General features: G+C 43.4%; 1 protein-coding gene across 4 annotated transcripts in view; it reads right to left on the bottom strand.

The window, feature by feature from the left end:
- ADCK5 (aarF domain containing kinase 5) overlaps nt 1–16843 on the bottom strand; it is a 41246-nt gene that overhangs the window by 2287 nt on the left and 22116 nt on the right. For 2 of the 4 annotated variants that reach the window (XM_036752080.1, XM_036752094.1), the window contains 9 exons: nt 4297–4372; nt 3258–3458; nt 2652–2792; nt 1554–1667; nt 1195–1326; nt 943–1026; nt 572–653; nt 402–480; nt 135–226 (listed from right to left, as the gene is read on the bottom strand). In XM_036752080.1, the coding sequence (XP_036607975.1) occupies nt 135–226; nt 402–480; nt 572–653; nt 943–1026; nt 1195–1326; nt 1554–1667; nt 2652–2792; nt 3258–3458; nt 4297–4372 (1001 nt within the window). The remainder of the gene's footprint in view (nt 1–134; nt 227–401; nt 481–571; nt 654–942; nt 1027–1194; nt 1327–1553; nt 1668–2651; nt 2793–3257; nt 3459–4296; nt 4373–16843) is intronic. The other 2 variants (XM_036752087.1, XM_036752101.1) reach the window with 1 other exon arrangement.

Below are 16843 nucleotides of genomic sequence, written 5' to 3'. Positions count from 1 at the left end.
GAACCCCAATCTCAGAAAGCCAAGCAACACTTTCCAACTAACTAGAGGCAGAACTTAACTACCAACTTATGACTACTGTGTAAACCCTATACATAAGGTCTAACAGCATCACCTCAACATCTCCCCTTTCTTACCTTCAACACCAAGCTCAGCAGAATGCTTCTTCATGGCTGCATCATCCCGCAAGATAATGGCCCGCCACAGTTGGCACAAGGCCAAGCGGTCCCTGGGAAGGGGGTGGTGATGGTGTGTATGTGAGATTCTTTTGGTCAGATCAGACATTCCACCCCTTCCTTGTTCCCCACAACTGCATGGTCTCTGGGGCCCCACAGGGTTGATCCAATGCAGATAAATGATTCTCCCTCCCCCGCCCAGGGTACTGTCACAGGTATGGATCTTACTTCTCATTCAGGAACTGGTACAGGCCATGATCCAGCAACACCAATTCTGCCTGCCCATCCGAGCCTTTCCGTACCAGTACTAAGAGAGAACATGGGTGGGTAGTACCCAAACAGCCCAACCTCGGATGGCCCAGACTGATGTCTTCCCTCCCAAGAGTGTGGCATCTTACCATTTCCAGGGTGGGGGTCTGAGTGGATGAAGCCCGTGTAAAAGATCTGTTCAGCAAACACTCGGATCAATTTAGACGACGTCTAAAAGAGTGGGTGCCCATTAAGAGGGGCATTAAGAAGCAGAAATAGGGCATCGCCAGCATTGTCAGGGACGGCACAGGTCTGAACCACCCAAGCTACTTCTCTCATAAAACACAAGTCCCACTCTTCCTCTTTCACACGTTAATTTTGCAAACAACTGTTTAGAGTGTGTTAAGAAATAAAAAATTCAGTTAAAAAACCGCTCCTGCCCTGATGGAGACCATCAATCTAATGGATTAAACAGTTGTAGGTCACGTACAGAAGTGCAGACAAACAGGTCCGTACTCACGTCGCTTAAACTGAGCCCCTGTTTCTGGATCTCTTCCACATTGTTGACCTTACAGCCATTACAGAAGTCAGCAGTCAGCACTCTCTGCAAATTGGGAGGCAAGGGCTAATAAACAGGCCAGATCTGCCCAGCCTGAGAACAGTAAGGGGTGGGGGAGGGTCATTTGAGGACCTAGTTTGGGTAGGACAGGGTAAGTTGTGGAAGGGAAAGAAGATCCTGAATTAGTTCTTGGGGAAACCTCAGGGCTCAAACCTTGCTGGACTTGTCCCAGTAAACACGAGGCACCACTACATAGCGAAAGTGCTTCAGGTCGTTGGCACAGCGCTCTGAGTTCCGAGCCTCGTTCTCAAAGTCTAGTTCCTGGGCCAAGGTCCCTTTCAGGTCCTGAGGTGGGGAATCCAACATGGGCAGGTGTCAGTGTGGGGACTGGGTTGTACATGGGGAAGATGTGATAAGAAGGGAGTCCTAAGGTAGCAAATTCAGAACATCCCAAGAGTGGAGGCTATTACCTCATTAGACTGGAGTCTCCCTGAGGTCTAGGTAAAGCCATATTTTCCACTCCCTTTCTAGTGCCATGTGCAATGCATTTAAGGGGCTGGGGCCAGAGCTACCTTGAGGACCCAGCTGAAGCCAAAGCTGGGATGCATGAACTCGATGATCTGCAGCAGGAGCTCAAGGGTGTAGATGTCCCCGTCAAACCTGTCCCTTAGGTCAATGTACTGCACCTGTACTGGATGCAGGAGTTGAATCATCTTCTGCCTCATCAACACACACTGACCTCTCCTGTCCCATCCCATTTTAGAACCCCTTGCTCCCTTCAAGAAATCGTCCAGGGACCATCCTATTTAAAGCCTTTCTTGATTCCCCATTTTAAGTGCTCTCCTTGAGTTGCCTTGTATTTCCCACCTAGCAGAGGGATCCCATTTACAGCCTGGAAATGGTCTTAGGTCCGCTAAGGAAAGGCTAAACAGCAGGGTACTTGCTTGTGAATGGACCAGCTTAGAAAAGGAAGAGCAGTGGGGGCTGAAACAGGTCAGCGAGACTTCCTAGTAATAGGGGGCCTGGAGTTAAATGGGCCCTGGAAGACAAAGGAGGAGGGAACACATTCCAGATATGATTGGGGATAGTAAGGAAAACTATGAAACAGGTGGATATAACAGGGAAAGGCTGGTAAGGCCCAGATCACGGAGGAGCCTTAAGTCTCTATTTTATTCTATGAGTAACAGGGAAATATTTAGTTTCCCAAGCAGGATAGTGACCTGACGAAAGCAGCCTTCTGGTTCAAACCAGTGCGGCTAGAGGAGATGGGGATGTCAGGCTGCTATGTGAGGTAAAGAAGACCATGTAATGGATTCAAGAGCAAGCCTGGAGTCACAAGATCTATGTTTGAATCCCAGCTCTCTGGCACTTAGACAAGTCATCCTCTCTGTTTTTCTCCTCTGCAAAATGCAGAGTCAAATTCTACATGATTCTTAAGGTCCTTTTCAGCAATAATGTTCTGTAAGATCCTGTGATTTCAGGCTCCACAAGCGTCAGGGACTGTCCTAAATCTGTATGCCTCTCCAAGCTGAACAAGAACTAGACGTGCTGATAGCGTACAAGTGGTATCAATGTGCCTTCCTAATGATCCTCCTGGTTCCTTCTACCAGTCCCAAATCTTTGGGCAGAGCCCAGGGACACTTAAGGGGCACCCCCACATATATACACACCTTCACAGCCACCTCTGTGCCATCCTTCAACTTTGCTTTGTGCACCTGGGCCAGGCTGGCTGCTGCTACAGGCTCGTAGTCAAATTCCTGGAACACCTCACTGGCTGGAGCCTGGAAATCCTCCAGGAACAGCTCATCCACCTGCAGGGGAAAGGGAGCCCACTCCAGGGACAGTCTCAGGAACTCTGCCTTAGGCCTACTCTAATTCATTAGCCTTTCTTATGATTACTAATAGCATCCTAGTCAAGTAACAACATAATGTTTCCAAGGCCTCAACACTCTTCCCTCCATCTCCTTGCCCCACAATCTTCATATGGGCCATCCCATACCATCTTCAACATCTAGCTCAAAATGCCCTCCTCCAGCCTCCCCAGTTCCTCCCAGGACCCTGAGCACTTGCATCTCCCATAGCTCTTGGTCCATCAAGAGTCAGAAAATCTCCAGAAGGCAAAGCCTTCAGTTGCCTTTATAAGTCAGCTCTTCCCCAGTACTCAGCATGGGGCTGGAGCTCTTCACAGCTGAGGGCATAGGAGTTAGCCCTGACTACCCAAGTCCACCCCCATGCCCCCAACCCCCGCCAATGCCTGAGGCCCAGGGGGTGCCAACCTCTTTGTATCCCCGAGTGAGGGCTTTGTCCTCCAGTAGGCGAAGGGTGGTGATGTATTCAGGGGGTAGCAGGTGGTTAAAGGAGCAGAGTCCCTGGCCCAGCTTCACATAGAGACCTCCATTGAGGATGGCTCCAGCTACCAGAGCATCAGCCGCTCGCTGGTGACACGCTGACATCACCTCCATGTAGCCAGGGCTGTTCTGGCCACAGGGACAGAAAGAAGGGATGGGGGAGGGGGTGTCTGCCTCTCCTCAACCCCCCAACCCTCAGGGCAACCCTAGGATGGCTTCCATCCTAGACAGAGAACTTTCTTGGCTTTCCTCTCCTACCTTCAAGCCTCTGCTTAGGGACCCCATAGTCCTGAAACAGCCTCCCTCCCTCCCTGCGTCTTTCATATTCATTTAATCTCTGTGGTTTGTTTCCATCTCTGTTAAATAAAAGAGTTGGACCAGGTAGTCTCTAAGGTCTCTTTCAGCTCAAAAAACTATTATCCCATCTTTTTCCTCCTTTATGCCATAATTCAAAACTATCTCCTAAAGGAAGGGTTCCTTGGTCAACAAAATTCAATTCACACTCTCATAGGAAGATTGTTAGAGTTCATAGGGGCCTTAGAGGTTACTAAGTCCAACTTCCTCAGATTATAGGAGGAAACTGAGGCCTAGGGAAATCAAATAACTTTCCTGAGGAAACACAACAAGTACTACAGAACTGAGCTTGGTCTAGTGAGAAGAAATCACAGGCTTTGGACTCAGAGGACCTGAGTTCAAATCTCATTATTCCCTGACTTCTAAGCCTATTTTATCCCGCTGCCTCCCAATCTTTAACTCCTGCCTCCCACCCTGAAGGAAGCCTGACCGATAACTCAGCCTTCCAGGGACACAGGGGACAAAACAGCACAACTAATCCAAACTGAAATGCTGACACTATTCGCCCTCTCCCGTGCACTAGAGAACCAATGGAAATCCCCAGAGCCAATGGCTGCCAGGATTCCCCTGGCTCCCAGAATGCCCTCTCTATTCCCAACAACAGGAGACATACCTCGTCCACCCCTTGGAGAACCACATTTGTGCACCACCAGTAATCCATGGAGATCTGCATGCCCACTTTGAGAGACCTGACAGGGAACAAAGGCAAGGGTTAGGTCATTGTCCAGGATCTAATAGTCCCACAGAGATGCCACCTCTGGACAGATTCCCTCTGGGCCCCTCTTGCATACAGCAATCTTGTGGCTGGGAGACTCAAAATCTGGGTGAAGTCAGCCCACTGGGGCAGTCTGCTTACAGAACTCCCTATCATTTGTCCCCTCAGGGACCTGGGGCCCTCAGGCAGCTTGGTTCAAGGGGAAGAACTCTATCTCGGAATCGGAATACCTGGGTGCAAGTCCAGGCTCCACCACTTAGTAGCTGTATGGCGTTGGGCAAATCACTTCCCTCTCTGAGCCTCAGGTTCCTCATCTCTAAAATGGGGATAACCACCCTTGCCCTGGATCAAATAAGAAAATGCATGGGAAAGGGCTTTGTAAGTGTAAGTCATTATCCACTTGAAAGTTATAACAATAACAACACCACTGTTCTTGTTGTTCCTGTCCTCTCACAGGGGGCTGGTCTCTTAAACTAATTATTGTGGGATAGTACAAATTTCATAAGTGAAACCTATTTAAGCATGGGGTATCTTTAAGAAAACTCTAGGGGTGACTTCACCATTGGGTGACTGACCCTGACTTTTGGATGGGAGCTCTGTCCTTACCATATTTTTTTTCTACTTTTTCCTTAATTGGGATGGGGGAGGGAGCATCTAATTAACTCAAGGAACATCTATTTAACTCCTGGATTCCACAGGAATGTGGGGATAGCCTACCATGCCACCAGAAGACTCGGTGGCATAACAGAAAGAATGCTCAAATTACAGTTTAAAAAAGATGGGTTCAAATCCTAGCTCCAAAAACAATTTGGAACTATACTAAAAAAAAAAAAAAAAAAAGATGAAACTTTTTATACCTTTTGATCCAGTGATATCAGATACATTCCCCAAGGGGTGGGTGGGAAATCACAGATAGAAGGAAAGATCCCAAACTTACCAAATATTTATTAAAGCACTTTTTGTGGTAGCAAAATGGGTAACCCATCAACTGGGGGAATGGTTAAAAAAACTATGGTATACAAATGTGATGTAAAATTACTGCATTACAAGAAATGCCGAATATGAGGAATTCAGAGAACTTTGGCAAGACCTGCATGAACTGATAGAAAATAAACAGAACTAAAAGAATAATAGTTCTTCTTACTAAAAGTTTTACTTACACAACCCCCTATCATTTGTCCCCTGAAGGGTCTGGGGCCCTCCCCTTGAACTAGCATGGTGAAGGGGAAAGAACCCTGAATGAGGAATCAGAATACCTGGGTGCAAGTCCAGCCTCCACCACTTACTAGCTGTGTGGCCTTGGACAAATCACTCACTTTCCTCTCTGAACCTCAGGTTTCTCATCTTTAAAATGGGGCTAACCACCCTTGCCCTGGATCAAATAAGAAAATACACGGAAAAGGGTTTTTGCAAGTCATTATGGCCACCATACTATAAAGGAACATAACAAAGACTTAAAAATTCAGGTCAGTGCCGTGATCCATTTTGACTCCAGAGGACTGATGATGAAACATACTTCTCCCAGTGGAGTTGATGTACTACAGACGTGGAATGAGATATATGTGTCTATATGGTCAATGTGTAGGTTTATTTGGCTTAACTGGACTACTTTGGTACAAGGGAAAGTTCTATATACTAGACACTGACAGTAACTGTTTTTTAAAGCACCAATGCAACATTTTTTAAAGTCTCAGGCCCAACATGTGCTAACATGCTGGCCTTCAAGTCTTAAATTCTACTTTCTACAGGAAATCTTTCCCAATTACCCCTTAATCTTCATGCCTTCCTTCTAGTGATTATTTCCAGTTCATACTGTATATAGCTTGAGTGCACGTAACTGTTTGCATGTTTCCCTTATTGGACTTCGAGCTCCTTGAGAGCAGGGAATGTCTTTTACATTTCTTTCTTTTATAACCCCAGCACTTAGCACTGTGTGTGTGCCGCAAAGTAGATGCTTAATCAATGCTTATGCACTGACTACTTCTGAGCAGGTGAATTCCTCTTTATGAGTTTCTTAATTTGGAATTTCATTTTTTTCACTGCTTTCCCTGGCCCGCCACGGTTACTATGAAAAAAGTGCATTGTAAACCTCAAAGCACTATAGGAACAGATGCTATAATGAACATCTCTGAGCTGAGAGCTGGGATTATATAGGCCAGTATGTACAGGGAGGCCAATCCCCAGGTCAATCCCCTCTGTTCTCTGGGACAGAAGACATTCTCATCTGGAACCAAAGGAAGAATAATTATGGGCTAACCCAAGCCTGAGGAACTATAGCTAGAAAGACTGACTTAGTAATGATATACCGTCCAGCCTAAGATTTTTTTAATCCACATTTCAAATTGCTTGCTGGTAAATATTTCAGAATTGAGATCTTCTCTCTTCCCCCAGTGAATAAACTTGAGAAGACGCCCCCTTGTGACCTAAAGCCTAGCAAGACAGTGGGCTGAAGGGGAGGAGGGTACACATGCTGCTCTTAGGTATGTGATCACAGTAGGTGGCAGCAGAATAAAGAAGGAACTAAGGGCATCTGATCTCTATAATCTGGGCACCAAGCTGACTCATGGGCCAGAAAAGTCCAAGGAGCTCAGTTGCCTGAGAATAGTATCTGGGGACTAGGAAAGGTTAACAAAACTATGAAAGGTGAAATCCCTGGGCATAAGGTCCATTTCCCGAGGAGATGCTCCAAGCAGAGGAGCAAGTGCCCTGGGAGACTAAGTCAGGCTTAAGAAGGCTCAGGGCTGAGGATGAAAAAAGGAATACAGAGACTAGAGGGATGAGACAAATGATAGAATGTCCAGCTTCAGACATGGGCCTGCAGGCCTTTCCCACCTCCCCCTTCCCATCCCGCCACAGTGGTGACCACTCTCTTCAACCTCAAAGGGTTTTTTTGGTTTGTTTGCCTTTCTTCGCATCCCCAGGGCTCAGCACAATGGCAGGCAAATAATGAGAACTTCATGGAACAAGCATGTATACGTGCTGGGCACTAAGTGCTTTATAAATATCATTTCATTTGATCCTCAGAACAACCCCATGAGCCAAGTGTTATTATTATTCCAATTTTACAGTTATGAAAACTGACTCAGACAGAGATCATGTGATTTGCCCAGGGTCATACCGCTAAGTGTCTGAGGCCTGACTCCAGGCTTAACACTATATCCTCTGAGCCCCCTAGCCACTTCTGATAATGCTTGTTGATGGACTGACTGAGCTAATAAAGCTAGGAGTATGTGTTCATCCTGGTGCAGGGCTAAAGGGGCCCTCTCCTTGCTTTTTAGATCTCTGCCTGGTCTCCCAGCTGTGCTTGCTAATCTAAGGCACAGAGCATTATCTCCAATGAGCTTGGGCAGAACCACCCTGCTCCACGGTCAGATGGCTTGATATGTCTTCAGTGAGAGCATAAGCCTGATTGGGAACATGGGACTTCACTTCAAGGATTACCTACCTTCCTCTGATTGCAAGGCTGGTCAGCCAAAGGAAAGGCAAAGTGGTACAGCAGAAAGAATACTAGACTGGGAAACAAGAAACATGAGCTGATATGCTGATTCTGTCACTAACCAGCTTTCTCTGAGCCTCGGTTTTCTTATCTGTGAAATGAAGGGGTTTAACTAAGTGAGTGCTAGGTGCCTTCTGGCCCTGTGGCTCTATAACGTACAAGTTTGCTCCTGCATTACTGCCCAGCTTGGAGGCCTTAACCCTCAGAATGAAGGAGGAAAGTTCAGCTAGACTCTACCTAAGATAGGCCACATTTATGCTGCTGCCATAAGTCCTAGGTATAACACTTTTAGAAGAGACTGTGACAGACAGTAGGCCTTAAGGAGAAAAACCAAGATAAGAAAGAGATGAGCTGCCATTCCACATGAGGACTAGATAAAACAACTGAAAATGTTTAAGTTAGAGAAGACTTAAAGACTTGGAGGGATATGACAGTTATTAAAGGAGTGACATGAGAAAGGAGACATTCTTCTTGGCCCTGGGAGAATAGAACTAGGTTGAAGTTAAACAGAGGAAAATTTAAGCTTCATGTAAGGAAAACCTTCCTAACAATTCAAGTTATCCCAAAGCGGAATGTGCTGCTTTGTAAGTTTATGAGTTTCCCCAGTCTGAGTATTTTCAAGACACTAACTGACTACTTGTCAGGAATGCTGGTAAGGGGATTCCTCTTTATATGAGGTGGACTACATGACACCTGAAGTCTTCTTGAGTTCTATAATTCTGCGATTTTTGTACATATGAGATGAACATAATTACTAATGGAGAAATCAAGAAGCCTATCTATCAATTATCCCCGAGACCAAACAGCCAGAGTCAGGCCTTCTGTCAGTGACAAAGGGAGATCAGGGTAAAAAAGGCAAGGATTTCACTTTGGAAGAAAATTATGACTTAGGAAGAAAGCAGACTTCTTAGCTATTTATGGGACATTCAGCTCTACTCAGACCAAGAGCTGGATAATACAAACTCTTTGAGAAGTGAGGTATAAAAGGGGCCTATGATACAAGACAAAATGGAAGCAGGAAGGAAGTTGGAGGGAGGTATCCCGAGTAAGAGGGGAAGTTGGTTAGAACTGTTTTTTAAACCTAAGGAACTGAAACTCTGTACTTACTCTACCCGATTACTCTGTAATTGCCTAATGTGACCACTGGATGGAGGTACTGAAGAAGGGATTCATACATTAGGCATAGTGGTTAACTAGATGACCTCTAGATAAACTTCCAACTCTTAGGTTCCATTTTTATTCTGCAAGAATTTACTGTCTACTTCCTATGTCCTCACCCACTGCTGAGCAGGGTAGATTTAAAGAAATGAATATAAAGGATGGTCCAAGGTTTAAAGCAGTTTACCTTATGGTGGGAATAAGGGGAGCTCCTCCCCAATTCCAAAGGAGTATGTATTAAGTACAAAGAAGCATGCCATATATCCTGAGGTCAGGGTGTTCAATGGGAAGAGAAATCCCTGTGGGTTGGAACAAGCAGTCAGGGGCAACTTGATTCTCCATTTCTCTAGCTTTATTGTTTTTCTCTAACCATCAAACCAAACTGGATTCCCCTGACATGGCTTGTACTTTCCTGTTTAATCAATCTTTGCTTGCACTCTACTTTATGGCTAGAAACACCTTCTCTCTCCAATCTCTCACCCCTCAATCAACTACCTTCTCCGGAAAGACATTATAAACCACCATTCTTTGTCAGTAATGACCTTTGGCCTTCAGACTACATGTAACACTATCTGCACCTGGATAACGCATCTGCCATATATTCTTGTATGTTACAGGTAAGTATATCTTATCCCTCTATTGGATAGGGAGCTCCATGAGGGCAGGGATTTAGTCTTATACTTTGTCTCTCCCAAGACCAAACATAAGACTTTGCACACGAAGATGGCGGCTGGAAAGCAGGGACTTGCCTAAAGCTCTCCTCAGGACCCTCCAAACAACTATAAAAAACAAATTCTAGAACTGCAGAACCCACAAAATAGCAGAGGGAAACAGGGCTCCAGCTCAGGACAGCCTGGATGGGCCCTGGGTAAGGTCTATCACACCATGCTGGGAACGGAGCAGAGCCCAGCGTGGGCCATGCCCAGATCAACCAGACCCAGGAGCCAGGCAGAACAGGCTGTAGCTCCCTGAATCAATGAGCTGTGGCAGTTACCAGACTTCTCAACCCACAAACACCAAAGGCAACAGAGAAGGTTAGTGGGAAAAACTGTGGGGACAGAGTGAAAGGAGTTCAAGGTTGGCCACTGCCCCGGGGGGGTTGGGGGAGTAGAGGTGGTACAGCTCTGAGGCTGCTTACAGAACTACAGCTGCAGTTGCTTCTGGCCCCAGGCCCACCTGGTGGGAGGAATTAAGTGGCGAATCAGAGCAGGAGTGCAGAGCCTGCTTAGATCTGAGTGGCGGTCCGGGGTGGCAGTTCTTGGGAGAGGAAGAGTGCTGCTGTGGCAGAGCTTGCTGTGTAGAAATAGCTCTGAAAACAGCACAGCCCCTCAAGCTTGGGACAAAGTACTCTCTACTCTACAAGCAGTCATACCTTGACAAAAAGCTCAAGGGTCAAGTAGCTGGCTGGGAACATGGCCAGGCAGAAAAAATGGTCTCAGATTCAGACTCAGACTTTGGAATCTTTCTTTGGTGACAAAGAAGACCAAAACATACAGCCAGAAGAACTCAACAAAGTCAAAGAGTCTACTTCAAAAGCTTCCAAGAAAAACATAAACTGGTCTCAGGCCATGGAAGAGCTCAAAAAGGATTTGGAAAAGCAACTCAGAGAAGTAGAGGAAAAATTGGGAAGAGAAATCAGAGTAATGTGAGAAAACCATGAAAAATAAGTCAATGACTTGCTAAAGGAGACCCAAAAAAATACTGAAGAAAATAACACCTTAAAAATAGACTAAATCAAATGGCAAAAGAGCTCCAAAAAGCCAAAGAGGAGAAGAATGCCTTGAAAGGCAGAATTAGCCAAATGGAAAAGGAGGTCCAAAACACTACTGAAGAAAATACCACCTTAAAAATTAGACTGGAGCAAGTGGAAGCTAGTGACTTTATGAGAAATCAAGATATCATAAAACAGAACCAAAGGAATGAAAAAGTGGAAGACAATGTGAAATATCTCATTGGAAAAACCACTGACCTGGAAAATAGATCCAGGAGAGATAATTTAAAACTTATTGGACTACGTAAAAGCTATGATCAAAAAAAGAGCCTAGATATCATCTTTCAAGAAATTATCAAGGGGAACTGCCTTGATATTCTAGAGCCAGAGGGTCAAATAGAAATTGAAAGAATCTACCGATCGCCTCCTGAAAAAGATCCCCAAAAGAAAACTCCTAGGAATATGGTCGCCAAATTCCAGAGCCCCCAGATCAAGGAGAAAATCATGCAAGCAGCCAGAAAAAAAACAATTTGAGTATTGTGGAAACAATCAGGATAACACAAGATCTAGCAGCTTCTACATTAAGGGATCAAAGGGCTTGGAATATGATATTTCAGAGGTCAATGAAGCTAGGATTAAAACCAAGAATCACCTACCCAGCAAAACTGAGTGTAATGCTCCAAGGCAAAATATGGACTTTCAATAAAATAGAGGACTTTCAAACATTCTCAGTGAAAAGACCAGAGCTGAATAGAAAATTTGACTTTCAAACACAAGAATCAAGAGAACCATGAAAAGGTAAACAAGAAAGAGAAATCATAAGGGACTTACTAAAGTTGAAATGTTTTATTTACATTCCTACATGGAAAGATGATGTGTATAATTCATGAGACCTCACTATTAGGGTAGCTGAAGGGAATATATCTATCTATCTATATATAGACAGAGGGCACAGGGTGAGTTGAATATGAAGGGATGATATCTGAAAAAAAATCAAATTAAGGGATGAGAGAGGAATATATTGAGAGAGGGAGAAAGGGAGAGATAGAATGGGGTAAATTATCTCACATAAAAGTGGCAAGAAAAAGCAGCTCATTGGAAGGGAAGAGGGGGCAGGTGAGGGGGAATGAATGAATCTTGCTCTCATCAGAATTGACCTGAGGAGGGAATAACATACACACTTAATTGGGTATCTTACCCCACAGGAAAGGAGGAGGAAGGAGATTAAAAAAGAGGGGATGATAGAAGGATGATAGAGCAGATGGGGGTAATCAAAAGCAAACACTTTTGAAAAGGGACAGGGTCAAGGGAGAAAATTGCATAAAGGGGGATAGGATAGGAAGGAGCAAAATATAGTCTTTCACAACATGAGTATTGTGGAAGTGTTTTGCATAACGATACAACATGTGGCCTATGTTGAATTGCTTGCCTTCTTAGGGAGGGTGGGTGGGAAGGAAAGAGGGGAGAGAATTTGGAACTCAAAAGTTTTAAAAGTAGATGTCAAAAAAAAAAGTTGTTTTTGCATGCAACTGGGAAATAAGATATACAGGTAATGGGGCATAGAAATCTATCTTGCCCTACAAGAAAGTAAGGGAAAAGGGGATGGGGGGGGAGTGGGGTGACAGAAGGGAGGGCTGACTGAGGAATGGGGCAATCAGAATATATGCCATTTTGGAGTGGGGGGGAGGGTAGAAATGGGGAGAAAATTTGTGATTCAAACTCTTGTGGAAATCAATGCTGAAAACTAAAAATATTAAAGAAATAAACAATAATTTTAAAAAAAGACTTTGCACACAATAGGCATATAATGTTGACTGAATTAAATTAAGTTCACTCATGGGGTCTGTTCTGGAATTTTCTTAGGCAGAATCAGCACGGTCTACTGTGCCCTTACTGAGTTTCCACAGCAATGCAATCTACACCACTTCTGGGCACTTCTTGTATGTTGTTTTCCATGGTCAGTTTTCTTTCTGTGTATGTATATCTTTTCTCAGAATCAGGCTGTGAGTTTCATGAAGGAGGGGACCATATCTCATATTTATTAATCCTAACAATGAAATGTAGTCCTTGCACTCCAAGATGTCTTCCACCAAAGTCCTACTTCCTTCTTTCCTCATGGCATGGAGCTGACTCTGGGTTCTCAAAGACTCATCAGCAGAATACTGTGAGAGGGATGGTAGGAGCTCAGAGGAAGAAGAAAGGTTATCATGTACTATAGGAATCGGACAGACAAGACTTCATTCATGAAGAATTAGCACTTAAGTGTTGGCCTCTGTTTCTCCAACAATCCACCAGGCTAGAGGAAGACAATTATTCCCTGACCTGGTACCCCAGAGCAGCCCATTCTAGTAATAAATTTTCTCCTTTCATAAGACAAGTGCCCTCAGATACAGTTAAAAGGTAAGCGCTTGATTGTTTATCTTATTACCTGCATATTTCAAAACTCTGGAGTCTCTTTTTCTCCTTCATCTCCTACCACCAGTCACCAAATACAAACAATTCTTTCTTAGTGACACATCTGGCAATATATGGAGAAAAATGAAGTGCTCATGGGTAGGTCAAGCCAATATAAAATAAAAAGGTTAATTAGTGGATCAGGTACATAACAGAAGCAAACACACAAAATAGCATGGTCTTTGATAAAACCAAAGATTCCAGGTGCTAGGGAAAAAACTCACTAGTAAAAAAAAACTGCTAGGAAAACTAGACAGCAGTCTGATGAAAATTAGGTTTAGAGTGGGGTGGGAAACCTGCAGCCTTGAGGCCACATGTGCAGCCCTCTGACTGAATTCAAACTTCACAGAACAAATCACATTAATAAAAGGATATGCTCTGTAAAACTTGGACTAAGTCAAAAGGCCACACCCAAGGACCTAGAAGGCCACATATGGCCTCATGGCTACAGGTTCCCCACCCCTAGTTTAAACCAACACCTTATACCATGTATAAAGATAAGCTCCAAATGGATAAAAGATCTAGAGGGAGAAGTGTCACATCAAAGACAAATTAGAGGAGCTAGAAAGAAGTTACCTTTCCATGACTAAAAAACAAGGATCACACAAGATAAAATGGACAATTTTGATTATATAAAAAAAGTTTTTGCACAAATAAAACAAATGCAGATAAAATTAGAAGGGAAGTAAGTAACTGAACAAAGTTTCTCTGATAAAGATTTCATGTTCCAAGATACAGAAGGAAATGATTCAAATTTATAAAACTAAGAGTCATTTTCCAGGAGACAGTCAAAGGATATGACTAGGCTGTTTTCAAAGGAAGAAATCTATGCTGTCAACAACCATATTTTAAAGAGCTCTTACTCACTAATAATCAGAGATATGCAAGTTAAAGCAAGCTTCTATCTACCTCAAACTTATCAGACAGGCAAAGATGATAAAAGAGGAAAATAACAAGTTTTGGAGGGGCTTTGGGAAAACAAGAGTACCAATGCACTGCTGGTGGAGCTGTGAATTGGTCCCGCCATTCTGAAAAGCAACTTGGACCTATGTATGCCTCAAAAATTTTTAAACCATACTATATACCCTTTGAGCTGCTGATACCACTACTACTAGGATACCTCAAAGGAAGGGGTCAAGGACCCATCTGTACAAAAATATTTGTGGCAGCCCCTATCTTGGGAGCAAAGAATTGGAATGGGAACAGATGAATAAGTTATGGTATACTATTGTTGTCCTTTGTTCTCAAAGAAGACCAAAATGACATCACTATGCTTGAGTCAAGATTCAATGTGTCCAACTGTGGCTGATGAGGCCAATACAAACTTGGAATGCTCTACCACAGGTTTGGCACAAATAGTCTGTGTGAACATTTGGGGTGGATGCTCCAAACTTGGGCATCTTGCATGTCCTTTGAGCTGTTTCAATTCTGCTTTGCTCACAGAGCACAGCACCTTCTCTGATGCTATGCTGAGTGGTCCTGTGCTAGCGTCTCCCATGTCACACAGTCAATTCCAAAGTTCTTAAGAGAGACCTTGAGGGTGTTCTTGCATCTCTTCTTCTGACTACGATGTGAATGCTTGCCCTGTGTGAGTTCTTAGCATACTATATGATTGTGATGGAGTTTGTACTCTAATAATGATGCAAGCGATGGTTTCAGAGAAATCTGTGAAGACATGTATGAATTAATTCAGAGGAAAGTGAGCACAGGAAAATTACACAATATTGTAAAGAAAACTTTGATCATCAAACTCTGATCGACACAACCAACCACAACTCCAGAGGACTTGTGATGAAACATGCTATCCATCTCTTGACAGAGAAATGACGGACTCAGAGTGCAGACTGAGAGATTTTTTTTTTTTGGACATGGACAACATAGAAATTTGTTTTGTTTTACTATACATGTTCATAACAGGGCTTTTGTTTTTCTTGCTTTTTCAATGGGGGCTGGGGAAAAGGAGAAAAAACAAATCTTGGTTAAAAAAAAAAAAAGAGAAAGTGCAACCTAGCTACATTTTAGGTTCTTTACAACCCATGATCTCAAATTAGGAGGTACCTCAGATGTCACCTGAACAGGCATGCCCCTCTATAACATTCCTAAGTGACCAATCAACCTCTACTTGAGAACTGACTTACTCTCAAGGCAGTGCATTTCACTTGTGGACAACTCTAATTTTTAGCAAGCTTTTTCCCGATACTAAACTGAAATCTACTTCTCAGTTTCTACCCACTGATCTCCCATCTTCTCTTAGGACTTACATGCTGCCACCTAGACTCCTTATAACAGCTATTATAGAAGACAGGTCTGTCTTGACAAAGGCTTTTAAAAATCTAGGCTAAGTATTCCCAGTTTCTTCAAGCCTTTTCTACCTTCCTTCTCTCCTTCACCTCTCCAGATTCTACTTGTTCTAAAAGCCCAGTTCAAATCTTACCTCTAGCAATCCTTCTCTGACTATTCAGTTTCCTTATCTGTAAAATGAGAGGGTTGGACTAAATGGTCTCTGAGGTTTCTTTCAACTCAGATCCATGATCCTATAACCCCAGAAAATAGTCTCCATCTGGGGCTTCTGTAGCACTTCCTGGAAGAACTTAATATGTTGGCTATTGCTTGTGTAAGCCTCATCCTTCTCAACAAGACTGTAAGCTCCTCAAGAAAAGAGATCTTGTACTTATATGAACTGATGCAAAGTGAAATAAGCAGAACCAGGAGAACACAGTGCACAGTAACAGCAATACCATATGATGATCAACTTAGCTATGAATGTGAATGACTTAGCTATTACAGTGATCCAAGACAATTCCAAAGGCCTTATGACAAATGTTATCCACCATCAGAGAAAGAACTGAGAGCATCTGAATGTACATCATAACATACTTTTTAAAAAAACTTCTTTATTATTCTTATATTTTTTGGTCTGTATTTTCTTTTGCAACATAGTTAATATGGAATTGTTTTGCATTACTGCATACGTACAATCTATAACAAACTGCTTTGTCTTCTTAAGGGGGGAGGGGAGGGAGAGAATTTGGAATTCAAAATTTTTAAAAATGTTAAAAATTCTTGTTTACATGAAATTGAAAAAAAAAAAGTCTTATCTCTCACAATCCTATACAGCAGCCAAATCAACAAGCATTTATTAAGCTCCTACTATGTATGTGCCAGACACTGTTCTAAGTGTTGGAGATGTAAAAACAAAAATGAAAACAGACTCTGCCCTTAATGTAGATATTAAATACTTACTGATGGGAAAATCTGCTTGCTCTAAGGGGCTCTGGTCTCAAACTGTGAACTCTTCAGGAGTTGGGGCAATTGCACCACAGAGAAACAGGCTATGAGACTAGGCTACATGGTGGGGAAATTTTCTGATTGGAATCCTGTCTGAGCTTCTTTAAAACTCATGGAAACTTGGGGAGCAGTATCACACCCAGGTTACAGCCAGGGACACAAAGGCAAAAAGAGGACAAGTGTCATGTCCCAGGACCCATGGCAACCCGGGTGCTGAGCTAGGCACATAAAGCCGTTCTCTGGACTCTCAGTCCAAGGCTCTTGTGAAGGGCTTTAGTGACAGAGTAAAAGTTATCCTGGGGCAATAGTTCTTAACCCAGGATCTATAAACATTTTTA

This window comes from Trichosurus vulpecula, chromosome 1 (genome assembly GCF_011100635.1).
Source record: "Trichosurus vulpecula isolate mTriVul1 chromosome 1, mTriVul1.pri, whole genome shotgun sequence".
NCBI lineage: Eukaryota > Metazoa > Chordata > Mammalia > Diprotodontia > Phalangeridae > Trichosurus > Trichosurus vulpecula.
This window is presented reverse-complemented; position numbering and strand designations above follow the sequence as displayed.